The following is a 15,415-nucleotide window of genomic DNA, read 5'->3' on the forward strand; positions in this document are numbered from 1 at the left end:
TTATCCTGTGAAATGCCTCTGACTTTGTGCTATTAAAAATGCGAAAAATACTTTTGACCCTGGACTATGTAATATTATAAAAATTTGCGTTCAGGCATAAAATGTAGACAAAATTAGCTGACCTAAGAAGGCCTTTTGCTGAACTCTTTTACTTCTTTTGGTGTTTATTTGCCTCACAGGGTATTTTGTCCCTCCTTGCCCTATTCCTGCTTTCTCAATTTTGTAAATTCTGACAATGTATAAGATTTGTAATTCCCTTGTGGCCATGGAGGCACATGCAGTATTTGAAAGAAACAGCAATGTGAGACAATCTCCTTGGTAGGTAATGCCAACTATTCAAATCTTTTATCTAAAAAAGGAAAGGTAATGGCAGTCTCCATATGAATAACAAGTTCAATTGCCTTAATGAACCTCAAATCCTGTCAAACATTGAACATTGTGGGTGTCTTATTTCCCAGGACAGTTTTGTTTCAGGCTTTTTCAAAACTGCTTTACAAGGAAGGTCCAGACACAAACGGTTTATATTTAAGATGGTAGAGATGTAAAGGGATAGGCCTTGTTACCTTCAGTGGAAATATTGGAATTAGATTGATGTTTACTTATGGCAAATATGGATTCCCAGGTCCTGATGGTAATATTGTTGTTCTTCTTTATTTGTTTCTGCTAAAATAGTTAGAAACTTTTAAACGTGTTAGGTTAATGGGATAATTATCAGTTCTCCATGTAACTTTCTGTTGTGTGCTTATATAGCTAAACTCAGGGAAAGCATCCTTCTTTTTGATAGCATTTGGATTATTTTCTGTATCTCTTCTAAAATAATCACATATCTAAATGATATTACTAGTGACAGGGATAAGTAATAAATAGAATGGGGTACCAAATACTTCTATAAATTTCTTAGACATCGAATGAGCATCATTTATCTGGCTTGTATCCCTTGAGTTATCACACCCGTCCATCACCATACCTCCAATCTGTTGACCTGCGGCACTGAGGCAGGATAGACTGTCAAACACCATAGGGACAGATTTTCAATAAATGATCATGGTGCAAAATATACTTCAATAAAGAAATATGGCTGTAGTTCATCTGAATTATGAGATAATGCCAACTTCCTTATTTTCCTCGACATTTTCAGGTTTATGAAATATTTTAATAATGGATTTGTATAATATCCAGATATACTAATAAATTATATTAACATAACATTGGAACATAATCAAAATATATTGTCTTCATATCCATCTTGTATCTGGAAAATCAAAGAAGCTGAAGAACTCATTCAAGTTTACAGAGCTAGTTTATGAAAGGGCCAGAAAAAACTCACCCATTCAGACTTGCAAACTATGCTTTTGTCTTTTAAAACATGTTCTTATAATATTTAGGAGTAAATTACTATGTTATTATATAAATAAATATTATTCATTATAAAATAATTAATTATTCATTATTTATTAAACAATGTTATATGTTATATTAATATATACTATTACTTATTATTAAATTATTGTGTTGTTATTTTATAGCTGGAAACATTAAAAGGGGAATCTTGTATCTTTTCACTAAATCATTATTGCAGACAATGGACCAAGCTAACAGGAGTTTTTAGATTGATAATTACTTATCCTTCATTTTGATATATTTAAGGCTAAAAGTTTAAGACCAAATAATACAATAAATTTTCTATAAATTAGTGGTAATTACAAAAATAGCATAAAAATCATATTATGTGGTTATTTTTGTTATCTTTCCTATTTTCTCTGAACCTCTTCATTTTTTTATGTATACATATTTATTTTTAATCAACATATCATTTGCATGTATTCCTACTAATGAGAAATTGTGGTTTAAATCTATGTCTAGCAAAGGCAATAATGATAGAATCTTCATTCATTGTGTGCTATTTCCAGTATTTTAATTTAAACTTCAGTAGCTACTTTTTGATTAAATATTCTGTTCCTTGCAATCTGCCTTTTGTCCCTATGAAATTATCATCTTAAAAGGAAGAGGTATAGTCCGCCAGTTATGCAGTTTGTTTTCCGTCTACTTCTCTGAAAATCGTGAGAGGTGCTTGTCATAATCCAATGTTTGGTTTCCTCTAATCCTGCCCTTATTTATGACTTGGTGTTTGAATGTAATTTGTTAAACATATTTTTCTAGAAAAACTTTAAAAATAAAATACACTGAAAATACACAGACAGCCTGATGCTATCCGCGTAGTATTGTTTTATTAGACCATTTGAAATAACATTATTAAAATTTAAGTGCGTATCTTATCATGATCATGAATAAACCTGTCTGTTTTCAAAGTACACAACAGGCTGTGTCCGCATGTTTGAAGACATTTCGGACTGATTTAACTTTCAGAGCAAGGTCACGGGTGTGGAGGTGTGTTATAATGGTCCTGGAAAAAAAAAAACAACTGGTTTTACTAAGTGGAATTTTTTTTCCCCAGTAGAACTGAATAAATGGATGAATAATTTTAGTATGATGTTGAGCAGTTGCATGTTTGTTAGCAGGATTTGAGTTCAAACATTTCAGAGTATGAAGTCGGTTAAATTAGATGATTAGCAGCAGTATCTCACTAAAAGATGCAAAAAACGCATGTTTCCCAGGTTTTGAAGAGATTAAAAGCAACAGGAATACTTTTTTTTTACTTGAAGCACTTGAAATTGTAGATATTTGCCTACTTTTGACCACCTTAAATGGGAATGAAAACATATATAAGTTATTGTGTTATTTTAAAGTATATGGACTCTAGGAATTTTTAACATTAATTGTTCTCTAACTTGGCAGCACCACTTTTCTGAATACTGACTCTTTGTCAAAGAATATTGACTTTTAATTATGTATAATTATATAATCTGGGGCTTTTTTTAAGAGTATCTACTTTTTTTCCTCTGTAGTAATCTACTGACTATCATACACATAAATTTCAAATCATAAAAGAATTCTTTGTCCAACTGATCCTTGTTTTAGGATATAAAGTGGAAATCATGGCTTCTGTAAAAGTTCTTGAATATTTAGAAGGTAGACAGATATATGGATTGGATAGATGTATATTTGTATGGATTGTGGGAAGGATGAGCTAGATATATAGATAGTATTTTGTCTACTCATACACAGCAGGTAGAAGGGATGGAGGAACTAGAGGCAGGTAACAGGAGAGAGGTGGTGGGGACAGTGAACATACGAGAACACCCCTTAGATTTGCGGGGATCATGTAAAAAGTAATATGAATATTTCTGTAAGTCAGTGTTCAAAATTGAAAGGAAATGCAGAGTGATGAAATTCATTGACAATACTTGAAGAATCTATCTCTACAAATATAAAAGTAATCCATAAAACAATAAAAATTCTGCCAATTAAGGTTGTGTGTTTGTTTCTTCATGATGTGGTAACTAGTTTTCTGTGTAGCACTCTTCCCATAGCTTGGCCCAGCTGGCTGAGCTGACTGGTGGCTCGAATGTGAAATGACTGTCAGCATTGCTTCCAGCCCGGGCCTTGATTCAAGTCCTTCAGCCACAGTCCTCTTCCATAGGCCTTCATGATGGACAAAATCCATTGTCGGAGACTACCAGCCTTGACATCTGTGCTGCAAAATGTGTAGGGTATTGTTCAGTATTTAGGGATATGAGGATATATTGCTAAGGGTGAATGTATTCCCTGACAAACACCAAAAGCAAATTCAGGAGTCCACAAATTTAATCAAGATTTATTTTATAACCCATCCTGGTTCTGATACTTTTAGAGATGTCCAAAAATGTTCCCTCCTGTAGCCTTCACCTGTCATTGTCTTCCTCTAGGTGTGTTGTCTCCCAGGCTTCTCTTCACACCTCTAATCACATCAGATTAATGTTCTCATTGGGTTGGAGTTGGGTGACAAACATGTTAGGATAATCCAGTGTCACGTGTTTTTAATTGCCTCATGTGATTTTTAATTTTAAAAACTCTTATAATGAAACAAGTTTGAATGTGTCTTACTTATATGGCCAGATAAAATGTGACCATTTTACATAAACTGGAAAAGTATCTTGGAGAAACTTCTGAAGAGGAAGAAATGAAAAGAACAAAACATGAAAATAGGGGAAAGGAGAAGGTATTCAACTTTAGTAAATATAGACACAATAAAAATAGAGCATTAGAAATTAACTGAACAAAGCAATCCCCAAATGCTCTTGAAATTATCTCCTGATTTTATTTAAACTCTGCCCTGATGGTTCAGTATGACCTTTCAGGCTTTATCTGGAACCAAGTGCATATATCTGTGTGTTTCACTAAAAGTTAGTCAACTCTTAAAGTGGTATGATTAAGGTAATATGAAAAATTGTGCTTTCCTTTATCTTGTGGATCAGTAATAATCCTTAACATTTGAGTATATGTATTCACCTTCTGGATTCACATAGAGATCTATCAGACCTCCCCAATTTGTTTCATATAATTCAACCCACAGCTCACACATTCTACATGATATTAGTAAATATTCCAAAAGCAGGACCCTTGGTTAAATTGCTTTGCAAAACATTGCACAGGTTGTATCTCCCTCAGAGAGTTTTACAGAGGCCATTTACATGTTAAAGCCTCTGAGAGGCCCTTCAGTAAAATTAATAACACTGATAATGTGGGTAAACTAAATTTATTTTCTAAACAGTTTGAGAAATGCCAAAATATGTATAATGAGTTACTCAGTTGAATTTATTAATGGACAATGTCATACTGTTTTATAATTACGGTCCCACCCAATACCACAAAAAGAATCTCTCACTTCCCTGTTACTACCAAGTCATCTTTTCTTTATGTGATAAAGATTTATGTGATCCTGTCCTAAACTTTACAATTATAGACTGGAAACCAGGTTATTAACAATCTCCTCCTACTACTCCCCATATAAATCAACTATTTCTTTATTTTTTAATCCCTTTTTTTCTCTTCCTTTAATCTTTTAAATCCACTTCCAGCAAAAGCTCCCTGAATCTTGACCCAACCCATCACTCTCTGGGAAAAGTTTTAAATGCCAGGCTCCTGGGCCTACTTTCTAGCTTCACCCTTCAGCTCTGTCCTGCTTGCATACCCTTCTGGTCTTCTGAAATTTTTCAGTAAGCTCCTCTTTCTATCCTGTGTTCAGTCCAAACATGCTCTAAGCTTTCTCTCATTTGAAAGAAAATACAAATGTCTGTCAAACGTAAGTAGCATTCTCCTTCTGACACACATTGGCATTATCATATGCAACTATCATTGTGTCTCATCCTGTGTTGCATTATCCTCTCTGTCCACAGCCTATAGGTGCTTTCAGTTCAGTGCAGCTCCACAGGTCCGTATTGAGTCCTCTGATAGACGAGGGAGGGTTGGATGGCTCCTGGTCTGCTGGTCTGCTGGATCCTCCACACTGAGCTCTCAAGGGTGACTGATAAAGAGGATACAGATTGCCATTGACTTTAATTTGAAAAATGACACTAGTCCCACATAACAGTTTCTTTGTATCAATTCACGTGGAAATGTGCCTTTTCTTTAATCTATAAATGTGACTTTGATGACCTTGCATAAAACGTCTTTCAGGTTTGGTGTCCTCTGCCTGGTTTGATTTCCAATCCCTTGCAATCTTGACTTAGCCACTTCTTTTTTATATTCCTCTAAATACCCCAGGACCATTCTGTCCCACTGTCTGTCTCCATAGCATCCACGGGTGATACTCTCTTATGTATTTGATTGCTCTCAAAGATAGCTAACCTCAACAGTAAGCCAGTGCCTGTCTTTGCCCACAGGGGTGCGTCTTGACAGAGTACGCGGAGGTCGGCAGAAGTACAAGCGCAGAATAGATGCGGAGAACAGCCCGTACCTGAACCCTCAGCTGGTTCAGCCAGCCAAAAAGCCGTGTAAGTACAGCAGACGTGTCTGGCTTTCCAGCACGCGACACCCTCCCAGCTGGCTCTGTGTCTATCAGCTTTGGCATTTCCTGTCCCTGCTGACTCCAAGGAGCCTCGTCTTTGCTGGGGGGCCGTGGCTCTCTTCCCAAGGATTGCCTTTGAGGAGTAACTCAGCTAATTATCTCTCTTTCTATGGTTTTTCTCCCCCCGCCTTTCTTCACCTAGTCATTTTGTGGAACCATAAGCATATTAAGGCATAGCTTATATAGTGCAAATTTTACATTTACTGGTTATCTTTATTTTCAGAGGTACATAAAATGGATCATACTGCAATCATTAGCTCATTGGAGCTGTTAGTTTCAGGTTTCACAAGAAAGTGATTTTTGTAGTTTTCTCTAACTAAATGAGTTTGACTGCTCAACCTCCCAATGAAAATACATTAGGAGCCTCATTAATTTGGAACTATAGAAAGTTAACACGCTAGCTAGCAATAGATTAAAACGTGAATGGGCCCTCCTAATAACAAGCATAGGTTGGTGGTTCCATCTCAGATACCCTTATAGGCATTATGAATTGTTTTTAAAGAGTCCGTGGGTTTATAATGCCAGGTTGCAATTTGGAAGTGTGGCAGGTATGTTGCTAAAATTCAAGCCCCATTCTCTTTGTCATTAACTGAAAGGAGCTGGAATATAGATTGAGGCAATAACTGCGTCCCATTTTCTGGGAAATCAGTTCATAGCTATAGCGCAACAGAACTAGAATTTTAGTCTGTTTATGCATAGCACTCACGCTAGGCACTGAGAAGTGCTTTGGTGGAAACAGTTCTCATGTTTAGTGGTCTTTGTCTCAGAAGACACAGCCAGCACTCACCAGAGAAAGCTGCATCCATAGCAGTTCTAGAAAACACATGGCTAATTGTTGATCTGCTTTCTAGAGAAGAGAAAAGGTGTCCACTTCTAATTCAGATCCTCCAGGAGGGGTCACTGCTGTGCATCGTGCATGTGAGCATATGGGGATCTGTTAAATAAATAAAACAGACCCTGAACTGTAAATGAAAGGACATTTCAGCTATGTCAAAGGAAAAACAACCAGTTTTACATAAAATTAAAGCTTAACTGAACATATGGCATAGTTTCCTTTTGCCTTTCCAAAAAACATTATGTTGATTATACCTTCAATTGTCCAATCTGGCATCTTCTCCTCCTCCTGCCTAAGCTGCTTGGCATTCTGCAAATACAGTCTAGGCCTGCATTAAGCAGATTTTGCACATTATAATAAAAAACTTTCTGATAATACAATAAAATGCAATAAACCCTAATGCTTAATTTCATTAGAGGTTTAGTTTTCCTGGATTCAAAAATACACAGGCTTCCCACTTCTCATTCATTCTATGCACACATTGACTGAAACCATTGATAATTTCCTCTACTGAGAGAAAAAACGAGCACCAGCCCATTTGTAAGTCCATATGATAGAGTCCACATCTTTGGTTTTCTGTGTAAACCTGAGAAATTGGAAAGTGGCTTGTCAAGCACCTTTAAGAAGATTACAGCAATTTCAGTGAGCTTTATTTGTCTGAGGTAAAGAGGACTCCTAATAAATCGTTACACATTCTCTCAAGGCCTCTGTGTTAATTTTCCTCAGTCCATCCAATTAGTGTGTTTTTGTAACAAACATTTATAAAACTTAATTTTCAGATGCTGTCAGATAAGTGTCCAGAGACTGTGCTCTTGCTTTGCTGAGAAAGTGGCTGGGGGAGATTGCTGGGCCTTGACTGACTGTGTACTACAAAAGCCCAAGGATGAAAATTGGGTTCTATTGATTCTAATTAGGGAAACATTAAATAAGATTTACCTAGAAATAGTGCTGCCAGCTATGCCATTTTCTGAATGATAGGAATTTGTAATCTTCAACCAAATTCCTTGGACCCCTCCAGTCAAGTATCCATTGACTTGGGTAAAACAGGTAGCATTTTCCCTGTACTAAAAGAACTAGAAGCAAGATTTCTTGAGGTTACATTTTTGTGCCCTTTATTGTTGCATTTTCTTCTGATCTTGAGAATCTAGCGGTTGCTGACAGGTTTTGTTGCATCGTGAGAGCAATGAAAGTTGAAACTTTTCCAAGCATAATGAAAAATACAGGGTGCTATTGTAATAGCACATACAAGACCCAAATGTCGTTCTTTGTAGATCCTGCAAATTATAAAAAGAATCTTCATTTAATTTTAAATTTTTTTCTCTAGAAGATAGGGTATTGGGGAATATTTCCTCCCAAATCAGCATTTTCAATTTGCTGAAAATTGAGTATTATGGCCAATGAATGGTTATCTGTTGGTTATTTGCAATAAATTTAATTCAGATGGCAGCCACAATCATAAAACTTTAAAATATGTCACAAAAATTTCTAATCATAGCTTGGAGATGTCTCCTTGTTATTTTGTTAGGGGAAACAAAAGATGCTATGCGTATGCTCTAAGGTAGAGAAATCTTTTTCATTTTCAGTTAAAAAGTTAAAAATTTAGAAGGAAAGGAAAATGATCTAGCAAACACAGAGGAAACTTGGGCTTTGCTCACAAAAATCCCTGTAAAGCCCCAGTGTTTAGAGCAATGGTACATAGAACATTGAACTGTTTGGATTTATTCTTACTCTGTGGTACTTCCTCACTTAAGAAGAAAATATAAAATCTAAAGCTACACATGGAAATTGAAAATAGGGCCAACAAAAATTATTCTGCTAGCAAGGCTTTACAACCCCTTCCATAAACTCACATGCCCCTGAGCAATAAAACACATTTGACGTGATGCTTTCCATTTATCTCTAGTGTTTATTTTATGAAGGATTTTAAAGACATATATCACAAATTTCAGACAGATAAATTTGATCCAGAGAATGAACTAAAGACAACAGATGAAAATAGAGGATTAAAGAACTGGACACTCCGAAGAGAAAATGCTGTAACATTTACGTAGGAGTATTTTTCTGCAAACTGATATTGGCTATATTTGGAAGACTGGCTGTGTGTGTGGGGAGAGGGAGAAAGGAGAGAAATTCCTATTTAATGCATCCCACAGAGATAGAGTTATCTAGTCAGTAATTCACCCAGGCAGAACGGCTCTGACCTTTGATCTTCTTTAAAGGAATTAAGACAATTAATGACTTTCACGCCCACTGTGACGATGGGCATTAGTAGTTCTTGGCCTCCCACATCATAATCTATATTTCAGTGTTTTACTATGAATTTTTAGTTTAAAGCTGCTGTATACTATTTAATCGGCTCCCCCATATCCTATTTAAGAATCAAAGAACAAACCCAGAAAGCATCTAACTTCTCTTATCTGTTTGCTGTAAAAAATTTCATTACAGGACAGATGCTTCATTCCAGCGAAGGCAGGTAGAGCAAAGAGGGAGAAAGGAATACATTCTTATTACCACTGTAGCGACTTATTTCTTGATATGAGTTTTCCCAAACACTGTTTAATGTACATATATTGAAACATAAATAGAATGTTTGGGGTTTATTGGAGGTGATTTGAATTTTTTTTAAAACACAACATACTTTAGGGTTTGTACAAGAGGGATAATGCCGCTAGTGATCTTGTAGTGCTCTGGTCTGATCCTGCAGATAACAAGATTGTCTCACATTTGTTGGTGGCTGAACCGGAGAAGATCTATGCCATGCCTGACCCTACTGTCCCCGACAGTGACATCAAAGCCCTTACTACACTGTGTGACTTGGCCGACCGAGAGTTGGTGGTTATCATTGGATGGGCGAAGCATATTCCAGGTACATTTTCTGAAAAGAACAACAAAAAAAATCAACAAAATGGGAAAGGGTGCTATTATTTCCCTAGGTTGTATATGTAGTTGTAGGCAAATTCAAAATGTTCTCATTAGGATTTTTTTCTAACCTTTACATTTATTTTTGTTATAGGTGATTTAGAGCTTTGATGATCCTTACAGAATCATAATCTCTATACCTGGTTCCATGTTGAACTATTGTCAGTTATCTTTTCATATAGGAAGGTACTATTAGCAGTACCTTCCTATATTAGCATTGCAAGATAAAAAGAATGTAACTTTAAAAATATTTCTCTATCCATTTTAAAACTCTGAGCTTTCACCTCAGGAAGTACTTCTACTTTTCCTTTTCACTTAAAAAACTGTTTTTGTTAGCAATTGCCTAATTTGCCTCTTTGCCTATGAAGAATCACTCATTTTGTCAATCATGGTAGCTCTTTGTACTGAATTGGTATTCATTTTCACAAGCTTTGCTCCAGTTTACAATTAGATATTTACAATGATTTTGTAGCTCAATTATGAAAGTAAATGTTAAACTGAGTTTACACATTTTCTCATGTGGTAACTTTAAAGTAGTATTTAAAAATATCCGATTAGTTTTCCTTCGTGATCCACCCTCTCATACCAGGAAACATGTACCTGACCACAGTTTGAAGAATTTTAGTAGTCTCCTAGAATTATTTCTTATTTTCTGTTTGTTTGGACTTTGATCTTCAAGTCGTTTATAAACAAGTTTTTCAATGATGAGCAATGTTTTTCTGGCACAGTTAACTTATTTCTGTCTTCTTAAACTAGTTTGTCTTTATGCTTTGAACTCTGCAGTAATTTCTTTAATCAAATTGATGGAAGTCCCTTTCCCAGCCCACACTGAAACCAATTTCTTGGTCATGATACGCCAGCTATGTTGCTAACAGTCGTAACGAACTGTCAGGCGATATCGCAGTGAAGCTAATTTGAAGTCATTAGGTGTGCAGCGTTCGGGCGACAATTTGTTACAGTGGTTAGGAACACAGCTGACATTTCTGAATGGCTTTGTTCCGTGCAGTTCTAGATGAGGCCAAGCAAATTGTAAACTAATTTAAACATCACTCTGTATTATACCAGCTACTTTGTCTTACACTGTTTGCTAATAAAGCACCCCAAATTAAGTCAAAACTAGTTAAATAGGTGAGCTTGAGTGTGTTCTTTAGAAGAAACCTACACAAGAGTTACTGCATGTAAAAAAGGATGATGAGAATTTGATCATGCAGATAGTTGACACTGTATTTGAAGTGTAATCACACCTAGATGATTTTTAGATAAAAGCAAACAAAAAAAAGATAGGTTAAAAAATGTTAAGGCAGTTGGGAATTTGACAGTGGGAGCAGTCAGAATTTGCTTAAATAGTACATGAAAACTTATCTGGAAGGTAAGTGTTATGAAGGGTGTTAGAACGGAAAGAAAAATGTTTATTGAAGTGTCCACAACACTTTGAGGTAATCAGTATAGATGGTATTTGTATTTATGTATTTTATCATCATGTGCACACACACACACATATTTAAAACAGTATTCAAACCCAGAGTTTCTCAGCCTTGACACTATTGATATTTGGAACCAGACTCTCCTTTGTTGTGGGGGGCTGCCCCGTTCATAGCAGGAGGTCCAGCTGCATCCATGGCTTCTGGCCACTAGCACCCTTGAGTTCTGACGAATGAAAATGTCTTCAGACGTTGTCAAGTGTCCTGTAAGAGCAAAGCTACTGTATTTACTCAGGCATCAGGTGTTAGTATCCTTAGTTCAACATAGGGAAATTTGAGGCAGAAACAGATAAACAAATGGATCCAGTGCCTTCAAAACATATAGTCAGCGCTGCTTCCTGGAGTACAGTCAAGCTCTTTTAGTCTCCCAGTTGACTGCATTTGAAAGAACTATTTCAAAATAATAATGAGGATAGCGTTATTATTATTATTAAAAACAACAGCATGAAAGGCTAGGTCACTATGACTCAAAACCACTCATTATTTCAAATTATGCCACCCAGATTTCCCCTGGATCAAGGGATTTATTAAGCCCATATTTTGATATGGTACAGACATTCCGGAACAAAGACCACTGAAAGTTAACACCTCCTTCCTGATACTCCCTGGGAAGAAAAAGTCAGTGATAAATTTGTGGGTCCAGTTGTGCATCTAAGTAGAAATGCCAACTCACAAAGGAACTTGTCACAGTAAAGGGGCTCTAGTGTCTTTTGTGAAGACAGTAACTTTAAATAACTATGAGTAACAGCATTTCTAGTGGTGGAAACAATTACTGTACGATTATGGGTCCCGTCTTAAGCTGAGGCTTAGAATTGGTGGGGACTGACGTGATTCTCACTCCACAGCAGAAGTCAGAGGAGGTCACTGTGGAATGATGATTCACAGCTCTGGTGTCCATGATACCCTGAGGGTGCTTTCAGTGATGGCAAGGAGTATCTTGGCTTTTCAGAAAGGAATTAGCACAACAGAATGAACTGAAAGTCTTGTACATTTTTTAACAATATGTGTTTGAGGTGCTTTGCGGTGGGAGGAGAGGATGCCCTGACATCAGAGAGCTGGGTTCCAGGAGATGGGGCACCACAGCCATGTGGGGTGCAGGATAGCAGGGGACAGACAAAAACAATATAAAGAATTAAAGTCCCATTTCTGCCTTGATAAAGAGTAAAATCATGTTCTTTATCCCATGACCCAATCCTGATAACCAGGGACAGAGCCGGAATTAAAGCCAAATCAGGACTGAAATTTCACCTGTCTTAACTTCAGAACTATTTTTATAAATCTTATGTTATGGAAGTGAAGTAGTTTTAAAATATACTGAAATTCAAGTCTTTGCTCTCTTTACGATCCCCTCAGTTTGTGTAATCACACACATTTTTTTAAAATTAAGGTTAGCATCTAAGATATAATCACTAGTTTCTGCACTGCTGGGAATGTACTTTTGTATCCTTGCTTTTGCTACATAAAATAAATGAAGAATTCAACAAAAGAAAACATTGGAGAAAAATACATATGGAATTTTTTTTTATCAGTAAATAGAATTAGCTGACTTACTTTAATAAATCATATAAATGGAGAAGTGTGTGCTTAGGAAACATGACCATACTTTATCTATGGAAGAAAAAAAGATCACAAGGGCTTTAGAAAATGCTTGACTTTAGTTGGAGGAGCATAAGGGCAGAAGAACAGATGATGGTGCCCTAATAGCCCTTTTTAAGAATGACAGGGCCCCGCCATTAGCATCCTTTTATATCCTTGGAAATTGCTCATGCCTCGCTTTTCTGGTTCCTATCTGCCTGACTCTTTTTTATTTCTCTTTCAATTTCGTCCGCGCTCGGATAAGCGCATGCTAACACAATATGATTGAGCTGTAAAATGGAACGCTGTCGCCTCTAATCTCTTTTATGTAGATACGGAGTTACTGCACACTCCACTTCATTCTCTCTCCATTGCTGGCCTTTTTTAGAATGGGCTGCCAAGTAATGGAGGCTCCATCAAATATTAGAGCTAGGTTTCACGGGGTGTGATAAGATGATTATCAGCCCAGCAGTCAGATCTATTATGGTTCTTTGTGGTTGATTAAAATATTATTATGTGCTGTTACTTTGTTAGAAAAATGCAAAATGTGCTAGTCAGATGGTGCTCAAAAAAGCATAACCCACATTAGCTGACCTGTATAAGTGGCTTAAGTGTATTTATAGATCTCTCTAGATAGTTTACTTTAAAAGAGTAGAGAGGTATTTGAACAATTAAGTGAATTAATGTATTTTAGAAAATGTTTTCTTTTATCAAATAGGGTAAATAGGCTTGTTTACTTTTAATATGACAAATCAAACAATTATCTACAGAAGAAGGAGGACTCTGTTCAAGTTTGGGACCTCTTGGTCACTTAAAAAAAAAAAAGATATCTATTGTGATGACTTCAAATAGAAAAAAAAATAAATAACCTACACTTTTTCTTCCTACCAAGGGAAGCCAGGAAGTATTAAGCTCTAAAACCAAACTACACTAGGATAATAATATGATAAAATGATCTTTTTTTTCTGTAAAAACATTCAGTCAGAAGAAGGTACTAAAAATTGCTCACTGAGTTAGGTTTTTATATTTTTCTTAACTGAAGTATTTATACTTTTGTAGTAATGACAGGAATCTCCAAAGAACGTAGATAAACTATTTCTACATTGGGACATAAATTTTGTGGGAAAATACTCAAAGACGTTTTGAACATTTATTGCTAATGATGCTGTTTAAAGATACATTTATTGTTCTAATGCATGTTATGTAGAAATCAATTTTCAAGTTTATATCATCTCCCAAACCAAAGTTGTGGAGATTTTGTTTTTTAAATACCCATTACTTATTTTAAGCCAGTAGCAGCCAAGTGATTATATGTGAAAGGCATACACACCCACACAAAATGTGGTGGAAATAACTACAATAAGACTGTTTCCATTTGTAATACAAACTATGTCTCCATGTGTTTATGTACGTGATTATGGCTTGAAGCCCAGGAAACAGGGCATGGTTGACTAACAGAGAATTATATAAAAACAGTACCTCATACTCTTCTTGGGATCCATATCAGTGGCACTTGATAACTGGTTTATTGATTAGTGAATTAAAATATGTGAAACACAAAAATTAATTGGCCCTGGGCTCCACCCACCACCCCATCCCATGACTGAATTTACCTGTAGTTGTAATTTCTGTTTTGCTATGAATGACTTAAAGCAATTAGTCTCTTTTATCACGATTAATTTTTCTTTTGTATGTTACTTAACATTTCAAAGCTATGAAGTAGTTGGCTCTGTTAGTTAAGTGGAGAAAATGAAAATTTAAGATCCAAAGCCCTGGAACTTATAATACTATTTATATTATAAGTATATTCACTTACCAAGTATTTGGAAGCTCTATTTCATGCACCTGGTAGGTGTATACCTGTGTACCTGTAGTTGCGGTTAGTAAGGGTGGAATGATTCTGAAAGTGAAATCCGGAAACCTGAGTTATAGTTGAGTAATTTTTTGTAAGTTACTAATTTCTCTAGCCATTAGTTATACCATGAAAATAAAATGAGGAAAATATACACATGCAAATTAAAAATGTATGTATAATTTTCAAATTATAAAGCATGACCTAAATGTAAATTATTGTGTTCATTTTAGTTTTTAAGATACTGCACACAGATTCCCACTTTATTGCAATTAAAAGTCAGTATTCATAAAAGCCATTTCAAAAAATATTCAGAATAAACTTTGGCTGTAATACAGAAGTGTGGGAGAGTGGAGCTTATTTAACCAGAAGTATCATTGTATGGATATTGCCATCATTCTGTCCCAGGGGGCCAGGATCATGAGCATTTAAACAGTCTAGTCCTTCCTCCTCGGCCAAAGCTAAAATAACTGAATGTTTATCAGCTTTTGAAGTCACAACTGTAATATGGAAATAGGGACTAGTAAATTGAGAAATATGTTGTGAAGAAAATAATCTAAAAGTCACCTGAGGACTCCATCATTTTCCATAGCTACCCTTCTAGAAATGAAGAAGTATAGATCAACGAAGAAGTTTTGAGGTTTCCTAGACAGAGGCTGACTCAAGAGACACCCCAAATATTGTTAAAGATGCTCATGAAGACTTACGTCCACCGCTCAGTGCTGTGACTGACCTAATGCACCATTCCGTCACCAGGCTGAATTACCTGAGCTCGTGGGGTCCCTATTCCAGCATTACTTAGGCAC

The 15,415-nt window shown here is 36.0% G+C and overlaps 1 protein-coding gene across 10 annotated transcripts in view; it reads left to right on the plus strand.

Annotated features, from left to right (window-relative positions):
- Positions 1 to 15,415, plus strand: part of ESRRG (estrogen related receptor gamma) — a 590,395-nt gene that overhangs the window by 525,086 nt on the left and 49,894 nt on the right. For 9 of the 10 annotated variants that reach the window (XM_036931783.2, XM_036931742.2, XM_036931731.2 and 6 more), the window contains 2 exons: positions 5,763 to 5,873; positions 9,466 to 9,648. In XM_036931783.2, the coding sequence (XP_036787678.1) occupies positions 5,763 to 5,873; positions 9,466 to 9,648 (294 nt within the window). The remainder of the gene's footprint in view (positions 1 to 5,762; positions 5,874 to 9,465; positions 9,649 to 15,415) is intronic. The other variant, XM_036931720.2, reaches the window with a different exon arrangement.

Source organism: Manis pentadactyla, chromosome 19 (assembly GCF_030020395.1).
Source record: "Manis pentadactyla isolate mManPen7 chromosome 19, mManPen7.hap1, whole genome shotgun sequence".
Classification (NCBI taxonomy): domain Eukaryota; kingdom Metazoa; phylum Chordata; class Mammalia; order Pholidota; family Manidae; genus Manis; species Manis pentadactyla.